General features: G+C 38.2%; 1 protein-coding gene across 1 annotated transcript in view; it reads right to left on the reverse strand.

Moving 5' to 3' along the window:
* Positions 1-22,567, reverse strand: part of GAK (cyclin G associated kinase) — a 65,517-nt gene that overhangs the window by 24,397 nt on the left and 18,553 nt on the right. Inside the window, exons 7-14 of the mRNA XM_074165802.1 lie at positions 21,529-21,618; positions 15,656-15,791; positions 15,208-15,320; positions 14,559-14,670; positions 12,268-12,391; positions 3,608-3,657; positions 3,362-3,510; positions 134-256 (exon numbers count right to left, since the gene is read on the reverse strand). Of these exons, the coding sequence (XP_074021903.1) occupies positions 134-256; positions 3,362-3,510; positions 3,608-3,657; positions 12,268-12,391; positions 14,559-14,670; positions 15,208-15,320; positions 15,656-15,791; positions 21,529-21,618 (897 nt within the window). The remainder of the gene's footprint in view (positions 1-133; positions 257-3,361; positions 3,511-3,607; positions 3,658-12,267; positions 12,392-14,558; positions 14,671-15,207; positions 15,321-15,655; positions 15,792-21,528; positions 21,619-22,567) is intronic.

Genomic DNA, 22,567 nt, shown 5'->3' on the forward strand with positions numbered 1-22,567 from the left:
AGGATAGAATTGCCCCCAGGCCTCAGAGTAAAGAAAGCTAGTAACATTCACAAATTGAGTGGATATTAGCATCCTTATTCAAAATTGAAAGCTGAATTGAGCAAAGCACTTCAGATTTAAACCAATTTCTTACAAGGCAGTGCACAATGCAAACGTTTTTCTGGTCCTGTTTCAGCCATAAATGCATGTTCTTGCATATACTATAAAGATTCTGAAGATTTGGTGCTCGTCTTGCTGGCCAGCCACATTCAGAAACCTGAAACAAGACAGACAGCAGAGGTGAGAAACAAGATTACAGTCAGATAATTCGCATAGCAAAGGATGTGCATATACAAGACAATTTTACATTTTAATGCCACCTTCAGGTAGAAATTAAGCAAGACACTCAAGAAAAGTAGTCTTACAGCATAAGCACCACTTTATAGAACAAAGCACAATATAACTCCGCCCCTGTCTATAGCCTGCTGCACTAGAAGTATCAGCAACTCAGAACTGTCAGTACTATGTGAAATTTTCTTAGAGCAAGGAATAAAGTAAAACAGCTTTCAACTTGTGTACATATTCTTATGCAAAAAAAAAAAAAACAGAAAAATTTGGTTTGCTTTTACATTTGTTCTTTATTCAACGAGCCTCAACATTTAAGTAATATTCCTTCTGCAATTAGTGCTACAAAACACTACTAAATAATCAGCTTCACTCCTGAGAGTCTATATTCTTAAAATCAGCTATCCAGTAAGAATGCAATGTGTGAAAACATGCAACACCTAAAGAACAGATGTTCTGCCAGGACCAAGGAAACAACTTACAAAGCAAGTTTTTTCTATTTCTTTTTAGCCAGGATCACAATTGCTGAACGTGGAAGACCAAGTTTGCTATCAGCAACATGTTTTCTTACCCAGATAAAAGACTGCAAGGGTTATTTTGAGATTAATTACCTCAACTGACTGAGTATCACAAAAAATTCTCAATGAGATTGTTTCTTTCAGACTTCTTTCTTGAGCTTGCCACAAAAACAATCTCACATACAAAGTCTCCTACAGCTTTTTCCTGTATTCTAGTATTTTAATTTAATAAAACAGGGCAGTTTCAGAAAAAGTGTCACTGTGCAAGAGATTTAAACTGAATGTTCTTTTGTTAGCAAAAGCTTACACAAAGTCACCACTGAACGAATAAAAGCAAAGGCAAGCAGTCCTTTATATTCCTGTTCACCACGGGATTCAATGTGGGCTTCAGTACATCTCAGACATTACAATAGTAGTGAAAGCATTACAGCTACAAATCAGAAAACAAGGTGTATTCAAAAAAAGCAAGAACTGGATTTTTTTCTGACTCACTGTTTACTTTCTGCTCAAACACTAGTTTTGTTACAAGAAGCATATCATACAACATTACCTTCTTTTCCTTTGGCTATGTTTTTACCATCAAAATATTCTGATCATTAGCAGAATGATAGAGAGTGCACAACCTTTGAGCAATCTATTCCAAGTACGACTCAAAACTAGCAGAGAAGACTTCAAAACTACCAGTAACTTTAAGCAAGATTAAAGAAATTTATAAAAATTCCATACAGATAGCATACAGCAAGAAAGCAAGAATATATAATTTCATAAATACCTACTAAGCAAAGCATCAGAATTAAGAATTTCAGAAGCTGTTCTCATCTGATCAAGTTTAAGGCTTGCCATAATCATCTTTTGCAGGCACTGAAGAAAAACTAAACTTCTTTAGATTCCAACCTGGCTGCTCTCACCCAGCACTGAATAATGGAGTTAAGTCAGTTAGTATTGCTCATTGTGCAGCTGGATTTCAAAGATCGACAGGGAAATTTTCCCCAATAGATCTAAAGAGTTTGTTTTCCAAGTAAAATAGCTGCCTTGTTTTGTTTTTAAAACAGAAAACAATGTTTTGTAGAAACTTCCTAAATACTCCCAGCCAATAAAGTGGGCAAGAACATACAATGTTATTGTATTACTATTACTTCCCAGCAAAACAAAGATTGTAAGACAAAATGAATGTCAAAAAGATAAATGTAAACCAGAAAAGTTCCAGATCACTGGTAGATTTAGCTGTGCTCATATTACCGTTCACAGTACCAATGCATCAGTGTATATGTCAGACTATCAGTGTATAGTCACTTCAGACTTGCCCAAAGAAACATGCCCAGGGTAAATAATTTGCCAGTCACAGAATTTATCATTCCCCAAATTGAGATTGACAGCTTTGTAAGGTATGGAATAAATCAGTTCACTATGTTAGCCACAGTGGGCTTTCCAGCAACCTTGTGCTAAAAAGCATTGCTGAAGATTTTGTGTTGAGGTACCTGCTGACGTTCCCCGCATGTTTAAGCTTTGCCTTCCATGCTGAACAGCCTCTGCCTAAACCTCATATGAACCATATGCAGATAAAGAAATTGATTGTCTAGAAGTTTAAAAGGAAGAAAGTGACAAGCACTAGACACAGTACATTAAACATACCTCAGTCTAAGTGAACTTGGATAACTGAAATAATGCTAAGAGTTGCTCAGCAGGCTAAGGCCCAAAAGGGGTTTCCTGTAACAAATATTTCTTCTAGACTCTCCTGTAGGCAGTCAGTTTTATGGTGAATGGGCATGATCACTACAGACTGAGGTGAGGTTTAATGTGGCCAGCGCTAGACACAACTCACAACTAGTAACAAGTCTCCACTGTTGAGCTACTTACAGGACAGCTGAGGTGAATTTAGGAGCTGAAGTCCAGTACCACAGCACCTAACAAGCTGTCCTCACTACCTTGTTACTTAAGTAGGCAATTGTCTTCATCCTAGTATCAGGGAAACAGGCAGAAAGGCTAGCAGAGCTCAGCTAAGCTATACCAGTATTTCAGGCAGTGGCAACAAACAGTCAGCTAGGGCTGAGCCATATGGGAGTCAAACATTATGAAGCAGGACAAGGAGAAAATCAAGTAAATAGGTTGTGCAAATCAGTCACCAAAGGAGTATTACCTTTGATAAAGGATGTATGTACATTCTCTCTGAATGTAGGAGAAATTGAAATTTTAGTAAGTTTTAATCATGTTAAGTATTCTCCATTTAAATCTGAAACACGGACGGTACCCGTACATGTTTTCAAAGATATCACTAGCCTCAGAAACACAGACTTTAGTCAGTAGGATTAAATATTAGTCTTTAATCAGTTAAGTTTGGATTGAAAGCAAAGATAAGCAGAATATAGGTTATGCTTTGATCTTCTGTATGTACTTACTCTTTTGTCATCTTTTTGATTATGCAGCCTACTTTAATGTATTTCTCAATAAAAAGCTGACGGTATAATCAAGACATTGTGCTGAAAGACCTTTTACAGAAATGCACAAAAAACTATACACACCCTATTATGGAATCTTGAAGGCCTGTATGTTCTTGGAGAGAGATTGTACACAGCATAGTGGCCAGGATGTTTAGAGTCCAGACATAATCGCACATCTTCTATGTTATTTTTGATGGCAGATTCTACACCTTCAGCTGGAAAGGACATCACTGAAGACAGAACAACAAACACCAGGTGAAGTATTCACTTTTTTCACATATTAAGAACAATCAGAAATTATTCTTAAGACAGACATAACTACCATACCAGCAATTCTGGAAGTGATGTATGATATATCCAAGTCTCCTTTTGCATAACTGAAACAGACCACATAAGAGTTAATACCAGGAAATAAAACCATTTAAGCTGTAAATTTAAAACCCAGGTCTCTCAGGGTACACCCACCACCATGAATAATGTTTCATTTCTTCCATCTGAGGCTTGTTACCTCACACTTCAAGGTTTTCAGAATAAACATTTTAGTTGAACAGCTATTTACATCAGTTGCAACAGAAGTATCTCTGGGGATTTTGTACAGATGTCTTCAATGTTTAACTCATTCTTCTAGCCCCTGCTCTTAGTGAAAAACGTTTATTGTCAGTAACAGTTTGAAAGCCTAGTAAGGATGCCGTAACATCTTTAACAGAGGGCATAATAATGCTTAAAATGAAGACCATTTATTGAAATTTTACATTTTAAATGATGTAACTCTGGCATGTTACCACCTGGCCACGACAGCCATGCTGCCCTATTTCTGGATTTCTTACGAATAGAGGGTACCTTTCCTCATTTAAATCATTCCTCCAAAAATTCACTTCCAAAACTCCCATAGTAAGCAAAGCATTAACCATTACTCATCTCTTTCTCATATTGTGCACCATTTTAAAGAGCAGTCTATTTGAAAAATAATCTCCCAGTGATTTTTTTTTTTATTTAGGTCCATTCCCCTTCATCTCTCCCTAATCACCCACATTATGCCAAAAATCTACTATTTTAAGACCACTTTTTTTTTTTTTTTTGCTTCTAGGGTATCTGCTATGTAGCAGGACAAAAAAAGCTCGAGAAAAAGACTGAAGAGCCCCAGTGCAGGCCAACACCCTTGAGTACAATCACGTAAATCTGCACTCCCAGTTGGCAAAATAAGAACAAACCTCACCTACAGAATTTGGTTTAGACATCTCTAACTTAAGCCAGCAGCATATTATCTCCAGAATATCAGTGTCATCACAAGATTATGATGCATGTTTAAGGAATGCAGAGGCACTATTAAAGCAAAACTTTTATATCACTACAAAGTTTGAAGACACTGCTTGAAAGAGCAGACCTAGGATACTGCACTCAAATTTTGAAATGTCAAGAGAGAAAATTATGCTTTGATTCCTTACTACTTGCTAGTAAATGTGAAGGACACTGGAGGGATTAATTAAAAGATTATTGAATTACAAGGACTGGGAGGAGGATAAGGCAAGAACAACTGTTCTGAAAGCAAGGACATTAAACAGTATTTATCAGTGTCCTAACAGTGATAATGACCCACAGTCTCAAGAGAAATTGAAATGACCACAAGGAATTTGAGAGTCTCACTAAACAAAGCACTAAAAAACTCAGCCTTGAAAAATCTTGCATAAGGAGGTAGACAAAATGGCCAAATAAACACTATTTCAAAATTACCTGCACCTTTGGAAGGGCATAACTTCATCACATAGCACAAGTGGTAACACTGCTGCAGCCAAATTAAGGCAGAAATTTACATTCAGAGCTAATCATGATTTCTTACTGAGATTAGTGATAAGCATAGTCTTTATAGGATTGAGAAGTGTCAAATGTTATTTGTTGCTTACACCCACCACCTTCAAGTAAGAAAACCAGAATGATGCAGATCATTCTAATGATACCAACTTTAATAGGAAGAACCACTTAATACAATAACCTGAGAACAAAGAACCATTATCTCTTCAGTGCTGTAACACTAAGGTTTAGCAGCAACTTGAAAAAAGCACAGAACTGTTAAGAGCAAAAACCCAACAGTCCTCACACCCATGCCCTTTCAGATATTCAGGGAATTCTTTCAGGGATTCAGGGAACACTTTCAGATATTAACTATTAACTAGCAACATCACTAAATTCAGCTTTGCTTTTTACATTTGTCTAAATTAAAATGCAACGTTATTAGCAGCATGGGTCTCACACACACGCATTGCTGAAACAGTGCAGCTTGGTATGTCAATAATAGAGCACAGCCAAGTCAAGCTTGCTGGTTTCCAGTAAAAAAAAAAAAATCTGTATGCCTGTTACAACTGAAAAAAGCTTCAGAATATTTGTGCGGTCTTAATTAAAATGTAGCTCCTTAACCGCAAAATCAACACAAGTCTCCTAAAACATGTGACCTTGTCCTTTAATCACTATTCCTTGAACTTTATTCTGAAGATTTCAGAGCTATTTCAGTAGTAAGACATGAACACAAGGTCCTCTGTTTTTAGTGGAGTGTTTCACATCAGACTGGTAACTGAGATTTCTTTAAAAGGCAAGAAGGTGAAAAAAATGCATATTCCTCACACTGGTAAGCATTCTTACACATTTCAAGATATAAACCTGTAATTAAAAATCAGGAATAAGGTCTTTCCTTTCATGTTAACTGTCGAAGTTTCATTTACATAGCAATGTTGCTGGCAGGTGATAAGAGTAGAAGAACATGCAAACAAATCAAGAGACTGCATGGAGGGTTTCTGGCTTGTGACCCATATGGAAAATTCAGTGTGCTTTTTAAGGGTCTAATCAAGCTAAACAGGAAAGTATGTTATGATACCAATATTTAGTCACTTCTCTGATGATACCAGGCTACTTCAAGGCCTTTCAATGACAACTCTAGTGGGAAATACAGCAAGTAAGATATGAATTCTCATTTTTCAATCTTGCCAGAGAACAGCTGCACTTAAAGACAATAACTAATATTAAACAAAAGATCCTTCCAGCAAATGAAGTTAAAAGCAATTACATTAAAATTAACAATTAAATTCACAAAATAAACAAATTAGCATATAGCACAAAATTCTACAACAGTGCATAGTAACCCGGTATTACTAACAGCTGAAGATGGGAAAGAATAAAGAATGACAGACTAACCAGCACAGCTACAATGTGAACACACAAAATGTTATCTCCAGTTAAATAATGCTCTTACACTAAGCAATCTCCCCCAGACATCTCTACACTCATAAGAGTAGAAAAATACCTATTCATTAGCTGAATACCACCATTTTTGCAGTTTATTTTTTAAAAGCCAGGAAGAAATGCAGCACTGAAATTCACATCAACCTGTTCCCACTTGGTTTTGCTTCATAAAACTGAATTAATCATTCAACTGCCTAGTGCAACAACATTATTCATAATAAAACATTAATGCAGCATCAAACCAGACACAAAATTACCTTACAACAAAGAAAACTAGTGATGAAAGGCAGCTAACTGTTCACTACATTACTACATCATAATCTCTTCACTGAAAGAGACTGTTCTGACAAAGCAAAACAAATTGATCATGTTTTGCATGCTGTTTTCAATACCAGTGAAGACTGGATACTTAAAACATTTATACATGCTTTTTGGGAGGGCACCTGAAACCTGTATGGATACAGACCTCAATCAACATTACAGCTGGTCAAGTGCACAGCAGCATCACAAGCGAGAGATGGACAAGCTGAACAGAGGTACGTTGAGGCCACACAGCTGCAGACTGAGTTACCAGGCTTACATGGGTACATCTCCTGGAACTAAATTCCCTTCTATGCAGGTGCTGCTCTGCCATATCAGGGCCCTTCACAGAGCACTCCGTATCTGTTCTAAGTGCGCATACACCCTAGTACTTTCTTCTGGGTCAGTTTTTATCAGTAGAGGGCTGAACCTCTGTTGCTCTGTGTTCTCTCTCATGTAGCCATAAACTGTTTCCGCCTGACCTGAATCTGAATGGAGACTGTGTCACCAGCAAGTGAGGTGGCCTGGGGGACAATGAACATGGCTCTCACTCACTCTCCTGTTCCTAGTAGCCTGTGAGATGTGTTTTAGTTTTCAGACTTAATCACAAGAAACCAAAATTTGAATTAAGATAAAGGCTGCTATGGAAGAGAAGAAAACAAATTAATTTTTGTAGCAACTACAAAACACTAATTCTTCCACTGTAGTTCAGATTCAGTGAGAAAGAAGTCTGTCTGCAGATAAAGGAAACAACTTCACAATTCAGAAAAGCAATGGTAAGTAGGAAAGAGAGAGATGAGGTGACAGACTAATTCTCAGACTAATGAGATGACAGAGATGACAGACTCCAACATGAGGACTGCTTAAATTCAGCAGCACTGCATCAAATAGCTCTTAACAAAGCCCTATAAAAGCACGATGTAACATTTTGCTTAAGAATGACACGATGTGAGCTACTGTTTTAATTTCCAGCCCCTCACGACTCTCAAGGGAAAAATTCTATACCCTCTCAACTGAGCAAGCCAGAATTTGAACTACCCAGGCTACCTGTCAGAGCCCTGGTCATGCCCCATGTTGGGCACCAATAAATCTGTTGTGGTTTGGGCTAGGCTGGCCATCAAAGGAACAACAAATGGTCTCTTTAACCTCTCTCTCTTCAGAGGAGACACAATGAGAGGAAGAGAGAACTTATGGGTTGAAAAAGAAACTGAACTACTTTAATGAAATATTAATAATATAATAAGAAAATGAAAATATAGTAATATTAACAAGAAAATTACAAAATATATACAATATATACACAACCAATATTGAATTCCCAGGATGATGAACACATCACAAGCAGGCAATGGGAAAGACCCACATGGACTCAGTGATGGATGGGAACTGGATTCGGATCTGGAGTCAGGAACACACAGATCAGGATAAAGGCACATGAACAGACAGAGCTCCCCAGATGCCGACCACTGAAGAAACAGGCTGACCCCTTAGACCCCTCAGCTTTTATACTGAGTGTGGGTCAGATGAGACGGAATACCCTGTTGGTCAGTTTTGGGTCACTTGTCCTGTCTGCTCCTCCCCACAGGTGCAACCTCTCTACCCTTTTCCATCTCTGAACCCCAACAGGGCATATAACAAAGTTAGCTGGCCTTGGTTGTTACAGCAATATGTATAAGCAAGAGCCCCTCTGCATACAATTCCTTGGTATTCACTATAAGCATCAGGCATTATCACTGTGGAAGGAGACACTGTCTGAAGAATATGCCATTAGTTTCAGAGTTAGAAGAGACTTAACTGAAAAATAAAATTACCGAAAAGAAAATTGGTTCTGTTTTACTGTAAACCGGGATAGGGGCGAGGAAAATGCATGACAAGGAAGAGACATTTTAGTTTGTCCAGAATGTCTGCTTCTCGTATTGGTTGAAGAGTTTTGGAAAGGCAGTCAAGTATGCAAGAGTAAAAGAGGTATTCTCACATCCCTGATGGTATCAGCTATAGCCACAACGTAAGTTTGTAAAGGCAGCGAATGACCATGACAGAAACAGATGTGCCCTTTAGTGGATGCAAACAAAGAATTAACACTTCAGCTTGGTTAAAGCATAAATATTTTAAGAATGTATAAGCCCAGTGGTGGGACTCTCAGAAGAACAGGAAATGTTAAAAGCTAAAGAACCTGAGACTACCTTAGGTCCAGCATAACATTAAGTATTGCTCACAGTAATTCATGTTTTGCTGTTTCAGTGAATTGTTAAATACAGTTAAGGTTCAGAATACACAACAGACTTATCAAGGAATGAAAATTACAGAACTAAGGGCCACTAAAGAATATTGGCAAGTTATAGGTGGAAAGTGTCTCTGTTTCAGTATTGGTTAAAATCTGGAAAGTCAGTACTAAAGTAACTGATTCCCACTAGCACAATCAGGCACTGGGTGCATTCCGTCCCTTCCTTTCACCCCCCAACCAATGATCAAATTCACTTAGATAACACAAGAAAACAAAAAGGCAGTTGTATGAAGACAGAGGATCCCTCAGAAAACCAAGATTTGTTTATGTTAGAGCAAAGCATGAACAAAAGTCTGACAGTCTCACATGCTCTGTCAACAGAGGGGATGTGCACAAGTCACCTAAGTATAAACGCTTATTCAATCAGCCTGGTCCAAAACACCTGTGAGGGACTGATCTTCTCATGATGAACCTTGGGACTTAGCATAACACTGTTTGACAATTATCTGTCAATTCACCAGGGCCCACAGAAGTACTGGTGCCCCCTTTAGCTGGAAAAGGCCTGTGGCTTGTTGACCTAATTTGGATATTACAATACTCCCACCTGTTAAGAGCTACACACCAAAACCAGGTCAAACAATTACATTCACAAGCTACTCAATTCTAGTAAATACCCACATGTGACTTTCTGTAATTAATACAAACTAAGATGTAAAAGTAATGAGCTTTTCTGACTAATAAGTTCCACAAGACATGCACTTGCACTCCTGATAGAGGCTCAAACACTACCACAAAGTAAATGGTCATGCCAGATAAGGTTTGAAGCAGTTTAGTGGATTACACAACAGTACCTTATGTTCCACACAAATTTAAGGCCACGCAGGACTCAAGAGCCTCAAGTTCCATCTCAACCACGCTTTCCTATTTTTGTCAAAAAAGGAATTTTAACTAAAGGCCCAAGAGTACAGTTCAGCCACAGAACACTAAATAGTAAATAAGTATCCTAACAACTCTAAGAATAGGACAGATGCAAGACTTATTTTGGGCATTCACCATAATCTAAACAAACAATTGTAGAGTAGAGCATGTGAACTGAACAGTCTTCTCAGACACCAAGTACTCACTGTCCTGTACTTCAGAAGCTGCTAGTTGAGCTCTGCAGATGCAGCTGTTTGTACAGTTACTGGTTTATTCCTTGGACAGTACACTTATTATGGAACCAAAGCGAACCACACAAAGCAAAAAGCCACACACAGCTGTAAGATAAGGGAAATAAAAACAAGGTGCAGGCACAGCATAATCCATTCCATATTAAAAAAGTCATTTTAGACAGTCCTAATCCACCACTAGAAAACAGCAAAATGGCACAGGATGAAATTAAAAAAAGTAATTAGATTTCCAGTGGCCTTTAAGGAAGAAACTGCTTGCAAGAGCAGGAAGAGGAAACTTCTTCAAACATAACTGACTGATGGAGGCACAAAAACCCAGAACATCTCGTGGAGACAAGAACGCAAGAAAGTGGAGTGCAGGAGTACTTTAGAAGCATGTAGTGTACAAATCAAAATACAGTATCAGAGTAAGATCTAATAAAGGAACATAGGCAAGGGAAACTAGGGCTTATAACTTTGTAAAAGGCAGAGAAGAATTTGTTATCTGTCACAAAGGAAGAAATTTCTCTGCTGCAAGACTCAAATCTAAGCAAAACCGGCAGAATTTTAGACAAGAATTAAGTACCTTTGAGTTTATAAATAGTAGAGCTGTCAAAGGCAATGAATCTACAGAATATTTCTATGTTTTACCATACAGTAGATTTCATTTAAAAACATATCACAAAAGGAACAGAAGTAGGACTGAAGAAGAGGGAAGAGGAAGATCAATTCCACAGAAGGTAGCAGGTATGAGGAGATCAAGAACAGAGGCCTGCAAGAAAACACGTCAAAGAAATAAAATGGAAAGCAGCTGCCTAAAAGTTGTACCTTATGTTACTTTATACATAGAATTCCTACAGTTCTGCTAAGCTGCTAACAAGCCAGTGCTTTTCATCATGCCACAGTTCATTCCCCTTGTACATCTCTGTTTCCTCTTGAATCAGTGTGGTTTCCCCAGGGTGAAAAGTTTGATACTATTGTGCCAGTTGCTTCTCTAGAAAGCTTAAGGACAAACCAAGGCTGCGTAGCTTTTGTGACCTTTAAAAAGTAAGACCTGGCCTTTGGAAGCCATGCATAGGAAGTTTAAACAAAGTGTAAGTGCAAACAGCTGTAGAGGTGCAAGACCTATAGATCATTACAAACATTATAGAGCAGCACCACACACAAATCACAATCAGTGACAGAAAAAAAAAGTTGCAAGCAGTGGATGTTACAAGCCATAGTGAGTATCCCAATTAAAGGGCCACAAACTCTACAGTGAGGGACAAGGTTCAGTATTCCTTAGGAGGTTCTAGTTCAGTTATGGTATTCAGTAGTGACTTACCTGCTCTTCATAGAATTAAGAAAAAACTTTTACACTGCATAAAGTTTTATTATGATTTAAGAAAGTACGAATCATACAGATTGATAAATATTGATCATACAGCAGTACTAGAGATGTTTGGAATGGGACTGAAAATCTGATTGAAAAAAATACTCACACACTAGGTATCTGAGAACACATACATCAAAACAGGAGTATTCTTCCCTATAATGCAGGGAAAACAAGACAAACAGAGCAGGAGCAGACCCTCTCACTTTGCCTTGAGGGCACAGAATTCCACCTGAAAACTAAACCGGACAGCAGAGCTTATAAACTATTTCTCTGTAGTTGTTATCACCTCCATTCCCTGTATTTGTATCCTTCACCACTCCTTTTTTTCTTCCTCTCTTATTCATGGAGGCTCTGTTAACTGAATTCATTTACTCTGAACCATGACAGTCCTATTCCATAATTCTCCACCCTGCTCCAGACCCCATCTGTTGATCTCTCCCAATCTTTCAGTATCTAAAATACAGCAGGGAAAGCAGTACTTATGGACAGGCTTTTGCCCCCAACCTTCTCATTTCTAGTATATGATTGCTAAAGTAACTTTTCTATTAATATCACTCATAAAACCTCAGGGCTACCTACCAGCTATTAGAGTTCATATTTGGAAAAATATGCTGAATTCGATCACTTTTGGAGCAAGCTCCTGACCCTTCATTTAGAACTCTTACCAGCACAATTTTTTTTAGGGTTTTTTTTTTTTTTTTTTACTCACTTGGCCACAGACTGGATAACTTTAGAAGATGTATCCTTAATATTAGTGAAAAATCGCTCTGTTCCACCCCTCAGAATATCAAAGAACCCTCCATAAGTCTGGTCACATTCCGCAACGGTCAGGCCTAGAGTAGTTGAATAAAAATAATTGTACTTTAAGTCATATCCTGCAATGGGCTCCATACTAAAGCAAGCTGCCTACAAAGCTGGAAGTGAATGCACATACAGTCTATGCCTTGCTGTAAGGCTCACAGTTCTAAAATTCTCCTTAACTATGACCTATGTAAAAAACAGCACTTCTTGAGGTCAGGAAATACTAGCAAACTACATAATACATTGTTTAATTGACTGTTTGCATTTAAGAGAAAACAAGGTAAAAAATTTCTGAAAGTAAAGCATTTATTTCTTATTGCCAGTGCAGCAAAATACTGTATTTTTTTTGTATCAATCTCTAAGTGCAGCTTATCACTAGCAAATCTGCTTAAGCACCCCTGGTAGAGACATTTTAATGCAGCGCTTCAAAAGCAGCTGGCATGATTAAGTTACTTGTTAAGCACAACATCCAGCACAAGATCCCTATTATTATGATTGTATACAACAAACAGTACTCATTCTTGCATGAAACTGATGGCCAGCCAGCCTTTTTATTATAATCCTATTAGGAAGCTGGATTTTTCCACAGAAATTGATACACAGATAACATTACTGCAATAAATATTACCCAATTTTAAAAGCTTCCCTGGAACATTAATATCCTTTTCCTCATTGGCAATTCATAAGTAATATGAAGTGAGAAATATCAAGCTGGAGGGAAAATTGAATACAGTATGAAATATTTCCTTGTTATCTTCTACATTAATTGAAACGTTCCATATTCACATATGATATATAAGATGGGTGCAGAAATTGCTTTTTAATAAGAAATTAGATGCAAATAAGCCTATCAAACTTCTCATTTTCTTTACTATATTAAGTGCAAGTATTTTCATCTGAATGAACTCTGAAATACCTATTGTATGGGTATGTCAGCTTTTAATCATGTCATTTTGGAGACGGGGTTTGGTTGACTCAATTTAGTACTGCTCGTCCAACTACTGTTTTTTCTCAGATGGAACCAGAACTACTTCTCCTCACCAGTGACATTCTACAGTGCATTCGTATCCTGAAGTCTTCCCTCCACAATCCTCCCGTGATAAACTGGGCTCACAGCAGTTCCAGCTATGGCTATTATTGGATAGCCAATAAACCAAGTTTAGGCTGCTGCTTTTTCCCTTCGAGGCTGTCAGACGAGTCTTTCGGAAGTGACTAAGTAAACAGCTTTAGACTATGATCACTCTGTCAGATGCACTTCAAACTATCACAGGGGTCAAAAGCCTTTTTTGTGGGGAAGAGCTGGACCCCAGAGGTTTATGGAAGTATTTCTTCCTCATACAGGCTTTTTGCAGGCTAAAATAAATACGTCAGGTCAGTGACTCCTTAGCATTAATGAATCACTGCGGTCCATAGTCGAAATCGCTGCAATTGTTTCTGCATTTCTTTTTTGGACTACCTCAACCATTAGACACCAACAAGCCCATTTTAGCATAAATTTATACCAAAAGCCACAGAATGGCTGCTATATTTTACATTATAACACATCTGATGTAAGAGGAGTTGTGTAGTTGTTCTTGGAAAGCAAAGACAACTGTTACTTTCTTACACCGAAGATCCAATATTGTGCACAAACTCAGGATATATACTGACTTCAGCAAATTCTGCCATAAAGTAACAAGGTTTCTCTTAAAACACAGCACTTCTGAGAAGATTAACAGTTTAAATTTAAACTCTTCTTAAATGCTCCACGTTACACAAGAAACACTTTCAAATATTGTTGCCTCATTGAATCAGAAAGTTTTGGGTTTAAAATAAGCCATTTTTATTATTTGTCATAACCTGAAGACCACTTTCACTATAGCTCTTGTTCTAAGGACATTATTGCTTATAGTATCCGCCACTTCCATCAAGTTTTAGTTCACTTATTTCAACTCTCCCACGTTTATAGGTCAATAATGCATTTTAGTTTCAATTATTTTATATAGGAAATAGAATTTTATCTTGCCCATCAGTGAACTTAAGAAATTCATTTGCATCTACCAACATACAACCAAACCCTGGAAAAAATAAAACGTTAGAAACAGTGATATAAATGTAAAATAGCTAGCACTTGTGCAAAATGTCTAAAATCCCCAAAGAATTTTTTTTTTTCCATATAGACAATATGCAATTGGTTTTACACTAAGATGATGCACTTACCTGCATTGTACATATTGTTCAGCTGTCCTGCAGGCTTGGAACTCTGTGAAACAGAGGTCACAGATGTCCGAGGCTGAGCATTGTTTCCATAGCCTCCATTTTGTTCCAGGAGCTGAGGGGATTAATACTCACTATGAGTATTTTCTTGCCAATTTAGCCAACTTATGCTTTGTAAATTACTCTTACTTGGTGAGAACAAGCAAGCTGAACTTCAGGAGAAAGCCAGGAAGTTAAGATATTCTGATTCACTTACAGTATTGCAAAAATTAAGCATCAAACAAAAAAACATGTAGTATAGGCAGAGCCTTCTATACTAGATTTTTCTGTGCAAGTCATACGCAGCATGTCAAACAGCACCTGCGTACTGAAGAATGACCCAAGATCATGAGAAGTTTTTCAACAAGCAGTAAGAACTACAACTAGCTTCCTTTAATGTCATGCAAGCTCTGTGCTTTAAAAAGTATATTTTGTTTTCAAAGATCCTACAAGTGACACAGATCAATTCAATTGAATTTCAAAACAAGTTAGCATGAAACTTTCAAGATACTAAGGAACAGGGGATCTGCTCTGATAGCTGTTACTAAACTCCCTGGGTAAGCGAGGACAGAAAGGAGACCTAATCAATAATACTCCTTATGAGACAATTTACCTCTGTGATGGGGGATTTAGGATTCACATTCCTAGCTGCTGCAATCTCCTGCAGTTGATTCACAAGTTCAGTGATTGACAATCTCTCCTCTGGGTTCACCTTCAAAGTGAAGCCTAAAAAAAAGGAGATTCAGACAATGTAACAGAAACTCTTCAGAGCTTTTCTCCCAGCAGAGATTAGTAATGCCTTCAGTGCACTCTAGTGCAATCAAACATGAACAGAGTGGAGCAACTGCTAAATCCATATCCAAATACAATTGCCGTAACAGGTATCCATGAAGAAGTTGCTTGATAATGAATTAAAAATTTAAAAAAAAAAAAAACAATAAATTGTTGCAGTTAACCTTTTTCACCATCACATAAACACATTTAATCACCAGTAATACAATACTGTCAAAAATAAGGTGTTTCCATTAAGACACCAAATTAAATAACACTGGAAAACTTACGAATGAGATCATGAAACACAGTATAGCGGGTGTCATTTTGTGGGATGACGTATTTTCCATTGACTATGCGAAGTTTAGCTCCATCTTCAAATGGATGTTGCCGAAAGCACAGCAAGTACAGGATACAGCCCAGAGCCTACACAGAGATAGAGGCAGAAATATTTCATAAGCTCATGGAATCATCTGGGCTGGAAAAAACCCTTAAGATCATCTGTTAACCCAAATGTTACAGGATCTTTAAGATCATCAAACCCAACTGTTAACCTAACACTGCCAAGTCCACCCCTAAAACACGCCCCTAGAGTGCCACATCTACACATCTTTAAAATACCTCCAGAGATGGAGACTCTACTTCCCTGGGCAGCCTGTTCCAAAGCTTGATAACCCTTTTGGTGAAGAAATTTTCCTAATATCCATCCTAAACCTCCCCTGGCACAACTTGAGGCCATTTCCTCTCATTCTATCACTTGTTACTTGTGAGAAAACATTGACACCCACCTCACTACAACGTCCTTTCAGGTATTTGTAGAAAGTGATACCATCTCCCCTTAGCCTCCTTTTCTCCAGACTAAACCACCCAGTTCCCTCAGCTGCTCCTCATAAGCCTTGTGCTCTAGACCCTTCACCAACTTTGTTACTATTCTTTGGACACACTCCAGCACCTCAATGTCTTTCTTGTAGTAAGAGACCCAAAACTGGATGCAGTATTTGAGGTGCAGCCTCACCAGTGCCAAGTACAGCAGGACAATCACTTCCCTAGGCTTGCTTGCCACAATTTCTGATAGAAGCCAGTATACTATTTGCCTTCTTGGCCACTTCGGCACTCTTCTGAGTGCCCCCAGTGCCCCCACAATTTTCCCACCAGGCAGCTTTCCAGCCACTCTTCCCCAAGCCTGTTACGCTGCATGGGGTTGTCGTGACCCAAGTGCAGGGCCTGGCGCTTGGCCTTGTTGATCTCATAAAATCAGCCTCAGCCCATCGATCCAGCCTGTGCAGATCTCTCTGTACAGCTTTTCTACCCTCAAGCAGATCAACACTCGTGCCCAACTTGGTGCCATCTACAAACTTACTGAAGGTGTAATCAATTCTCTCATCCAGATGACTGATAAAGATATTAATCAGAACTGGCCCCAGTACTGAGCCCTGGCAAACACCGCTTGTGACCAGCCACCAACTGGATTTAACTCCATTTACCACAACTCTTAGAGCTTGGCCACCCAGACAAATTTTTACCCAGCAAACAGTACACAGATGTCATGGTGGTGTCACCGCAGGCAGAAGATTGGCAGTAGCAGCTGGTAACACTGCCAGCCCAGGATGGCTATAAAAAGGGCTGTGCTAGCAGATGAGCAGCCAGGTGAGCAAGGGCAGGGAGGGCAGGACATGGAGGCAGGGGCTGCTCATGGTGATGGAGAGTGTCTGCTTTGTCTACTTGTCTACTTTGTCCAACTGCAGTTGGACATTTGGACAGTGAAACAACCAGAACACAGCACAGTCCTGTCCTTTTCCTCCTCTGCCACTGAGCTGGAGAGTTGCCAACAGTCTACAGGACAGATAACACTAACCTCTGGTGGTCTTACAGGGAGCTAACATTTTTCACCCAGGATGGGTGTGTTCTGGCCATTATGGAGGCATGGAATGGACAACCCTCATGTGAGGCTGGGAGAGGCCCAGGCAGGGACACAGGGGCTGCCCATGGCAATAGAAAGTGGCTGTTTCAGTTGGTGGTTCTCCTGTCTTTGACAGCTGCAGCCCTGGACAGTGACATGAGCAGATCATGGCACACTTCTGTCCTGTTCCGTCTCCACCAGTCAGCAAAGAAGTGTTGCAACTTTGTACAAGGGTGTTGACCCAAGGAAAAAGAAACACCTTACCCTGTACCTCTACACCTTATCTCGTATCCTGTGATAGTGTCATGGTCCTACAAGAAGCTGGAAGGCACCCACAGCTGTGGACAAAAGGAGCTCTGCAGTACCCACCTTTGTGTGAAACTTATCACAGAATGAAAAAAGTTTAAAAATACAAATCTTCTAATTTATGAACCCATTGACTGGTTCTTCTTGTTTGTGCTGTCTTTAATTCAGGCAATGATATTTGAAGCAGAATTTTAGACTGTGAAATTGATTGAGCTTCCTAATACTGTTTGCAAATCACAGGTTTCAATCACCAACTGCTGACTCATGCAACTCTATATATAGTCCCAGTGCTTCACACTCCTTTAGAAATAATTAGTTTTGATGTTTCTCTGAGGTCAGAATACTTAGTGAAACATTCGTTTGTTTGGCATGTCAATTAGAGAGCTCAAAGTAGCTATACTGCTGCTAAATAGGTTCATGGGGTTTTGCCCCCTTTCATGGAAGTTCTCAGTTTCAGGGAATCTCCTACCTGTATTTTTAAAAAGCATTACAATGAATCCATTTTATGAATTTCACAGTATACAAAGGTGAGTAGTCTTGCAACACTGAACATGTTCAAAAACACAATTTTTCTTACAAAGGTTCAGAAGTTTTACTTCATATCTTCATACCGGGCTTTTCAAGGAGAATCATTTTATTTGTGGGGATGGGATTTGGTCTTTTGTATTTTAACTCAGATACATTCTGTTATGTAATGCATCAGGTAGGTAAGCATTTAAGTGTTAATCAATTTGTTTAAATGACAGTAGGGGGAATACAACATCATCTCTAAAACGCTTGTTTTGACAAAGATTTGAAGAAAATTAGTCTGAAATTATCATTCCTTTATTTCCTACAATTAGAAGGCTATTCAATTCTTATAACAAGTAAAATTCAAGATCATTTTCAGACAGGTTCATTTAAGCCTCAAAAATAACAAAACCAGGACTACCACATCCTGGGAACTCTAAAATTCCTTGCTGTGCCCAAACTTGAGACATGCAATCTGACAAGGGAACAACCACCAAAGCCAGAAGTCAGGTTTGAATACTAATCTCTGAATGGCCCAGATGTTATGGATTACTTAGGATAATTTCATTTGTTACTTAAGTAAATATAAGTTGATAAATATATTTTCATAGAAGTTGACATATGAAAAATACTGGTGGAGTTATAGACCCACATTCCATTTGGCCTATAAAAGTTTGATAATAAAGAATTCGATACCTCCAAGAAAACATTTGCACAACAGCTCCTTGAAGTTTCTTCTGAACCCCAGCTTAGTTGATGAGCATATGGGCTTTTATAAGCCCCACAAATAAAACAAGCCAGTAAAGATATTTGATAAGAAATCTACTCACTGCCTCCTGTCCTCTGTGTGCACCATCTCCAAACGTCCTTGGTTGTCAATTTATCCCCAAGAAGTTTTCAAAGTTTTGCATGTTATTAAAGTCTCAAAGGTTTGAGATTTAGTTCCTCAAAACAGTACTGAGTCTCTCAATCCAGGGCCAGAAATCAACTGCATATATTAATTATGAATGATTGCATAGCAAGTACATTTTTGTCAGTCTGTTGATAAAAAGCTCTCTGTAATGTATACAATGAAGTGTCATACAGTCCACATTAATTAATCCAGCAGGGGAGTACAGGAAATACCACCTACTCTGCCACAGAAATGCCTGTTTACAAAGAAGCAAGGTCATAGTTTAGTTGCAGGAATGAAACCACTCCTTGTGCAGTCCGAGACACCATGCACATAACAAGACAGCATCCACAACCACACGGGGAAGAAAAGCACAAAGGCAATCAGCTGAACACACAGAAGTAAGGAGACTACTTGGATTTGGTCTTCGCTTTAATTGCTAGAGAATGTTTTATCATTCCCTCTGCTTTATCTGTAACTTAATGATTGTAACAGTGATAGATTTTGAATATTTTAAAAACCAATTGCGATTCAATTTGGCTAAAATGCAATTCCAATTGCAATAAGGGGTGTTATGGTAGTGGTTTGGCAGTGAGAAGGGGGAGAGGGGAGGTAGGAGCAGTGGGAAGGGATTGTTTGAAACAAATCACCATACTGTTATTTTTCCACTGACCAGCTTCAGGCAACAAACAGCTCACTAAAAATGATGAAGTTCTACAGTATGACTACAGGATGATACACAGGTATTACACCAAAAAACTTTTTCAATAGAATTAAACTACATGAAATCTAAAGAGATCATTCAGCTCAACAGAATGAAAACCTGCAAGATGTCTTGAACTGACTAGAAGAATTTTTTTACTAGGTATTGGTAAGGAGAACCCAACTTTGAAATTTTACTCATTAATGTATTCCAAAGCCCACTCTGTTTCTTCATAAATTTCTAAGAGTGGGAGTGTATGAAGGGCCTTCCAAGCCAAAAGATAATTTCAATGGAGAAAAAATCTTTATGACAAGGTAAAGGCTATCATTTCAGTGGAATTCAGTTGAATTTCAGTTCAGGAAATCACATTAATTGGGAAAAAAATGGAACTAAAGGTATTTGGGTGTAGTGTTTATTTTCTGAATATCTCTAGATTTGGGTAGGAAATGTACAGAAAGCAGTTGGCCAAGCTTAAGAACCTCTAATTTCACAATCAATATCTAATCACATTCCCATTGTGGAGTCTATGTGGCTGACAGCTAATGCTCCATCTATGCTCATGTTCCAAGTAAGCCATTCCTATCTCCTCTATGCTTTTAACCTCACACAGTGACAAGCACACAGACTGCAACCGTGTTACTCACCCTACCTGCCTTCTTCAGAAAACTGTTTTGTTTATCCTAACCACAAACTACAAGATGAGTTATTCCTCTTGAGACAACACCACATTTCATTGCCAAATACTTTGCATGTTTTCACTGAACCCAGAGCATAAATGAAAAAACACAGAACAATATGTTCCAGTGAAGGCATGGTAAATGGAACAGATCTTCCAAAGACAAGCAGAAGACAACCACCATGTTAATACAGACAGATACAGACTTATTCTAAACAAAAAGTAAATTCCAACACCCTGTTGAGTGAGGCTTTTGTTAAGTGCATTTCTAGCTTTGTGTTTAACTGGATGCAATCTTGGCTCACACACTGCCAGTGTTTAATGTATGTGAAGTGACCACAAGGTCAGAAAAATGTGTTTTTCTTGGTGTTGCTTCACATGCTAGAAGAAAGTTGCCAACAGCTGTAGAAACTGTTTAAGAGTTTCTGCAATATCTTGTAGCTAACTTAAGAAATTGAATGAAGTTCTGAGACCGCAGATAAAAAATTTAAGGCACCAATATTACATTTTCTCAATTTGTCTTTTGACACACTGCCAATACAGATAACAGCTTGACACCTGCCTCTAAAAAACATCCAATAAACTAAGTCCCTAAGCACAACCTCAGTACTGTTACAATATTACACAACTGAAAAAGATACAACTGAGGATCTAATATTTACCTTTGATTCTGGCTACAGATCTTTTATTGAATGTTAACAGTTTTATCATCCTTTCTATACAAAGCATGAATGATTTCTGCATCATTCTCATCCTTTTTATCTGTAAGTATTTTACCTAGATGCAATACCTAGGCACAACCATTATGCACTCAGCAACAGGCTGCCCCTGGATCACGTGCATTGCAGAGATTTAAATTTTTGCCTTTCATGCTAAGGACTCTAAGTATTCAGGCTCTACGGTGGTAAGCTCCAACTAGGCAATATTTCTACTGACTGTCATTGCCTCTCACAGTGGAAGTCAAGTTAGCTCTGGGAGGAAACCTTAAATCCTATATCTCATTCTTTAAATATTTAGATACACAGTTCATACTATTTAAGTTTATTTTGACACAAGACAGTCTATCTTGTGTTTATTTTGGTGTTTTTATTTAATCAACAAATTAACATGAAGACTGCAAAATCAGTTTCACTATGACATAAGCAGCTATAATACAGCAACAGAAAAATTTCTTACCCAAATGTCCTGTTTTTCACCAATTGGAAAATTTGAATACAAGTCTATCATTTCTGGTGTCCTGTACATTGGCGTTGTATTCCTTGTGATCTGCAGAAGATAGAATTTCTTGAAGTTCTATAATTCGATGAAACAGAAACTTGAATAATAAGCTCTAACAGCATTCAACCAAGGAAAAAGCTCTCCATGCAGAAAATTAATTTCAGAAATACTTGTCAAGGCAGAAGCCATCAATTGAATCCTGCAATAGTCCCAACAGCTTTGATAAAAGGCCAGATTAAAGATGGTAGTCCAAACTGCAAAGCACAAAGTAAAATAACTGTTCTACACACAGCAAAAAGGGATATGGACACAAATACAGAAAATCAACAATAAACAAAGAAGTGAATTCATGCTTCAGTGTGTATTTCTCACTTCCTTGTCACACTCAATGACAGTGGAGTCACATCCAAAGGGTTAAGCTACGTTCACAAAGATCCCTGAAGAGACCTTTTCTACTGTTTTTTTGCAGACTATACAAGACAGTAGTACAACATAATCTTTTCTTCACCAGAAATCAGTGGATTTCTCTCCAATGATGCTGGATTCCAAAACAGGGAGAGTGATATCAGAAGCTGCATGCATGAACTTTAGTTGTCACTGTGTTTCTCCATACTTAAAAGTCTGAGTCCAGTTGATGTATTATGTTACCTTATGCTTATATTTGTTACCTTATTGCTTATATTTGATTTACCAGCATTACCCTCAACTCTAAACTAAGAACAAAGAACTAAGAACTAAGAACAAATGCACTTTGCAAAAACATATTTGCAGTGGTGCAAAACCACACTGTCACTGTAGTCCTACAGGCACTGCAATACTGCCTATTAAAATTCAGCTGAGTAAACTTGCTGCTTCTTTATATATCATTCAACTGAGAGAAAAACAGATGAGAAAGTGGGAATCACTTAGGCATTTGAGTTTTTGACTTCCTGTTAAAAGCACAGTTAGAATAAACTCTAGAAATCACTTCTATTTTCACACCAGATTGCAGAATGGA

This window comes from Numenius arquata, chromosome Z (assembly GCF_964106895.1).
Source record: "Numenius arquata chromosome Z, bNumArq3.hap1.1, whole genome shotgun sequence".
Lineage (NCBI taxonomy): Eukaryota > Metazoa > Chordata > Aves > Charadriiformes > Scolopacidae > Numenius > Numenius arquata.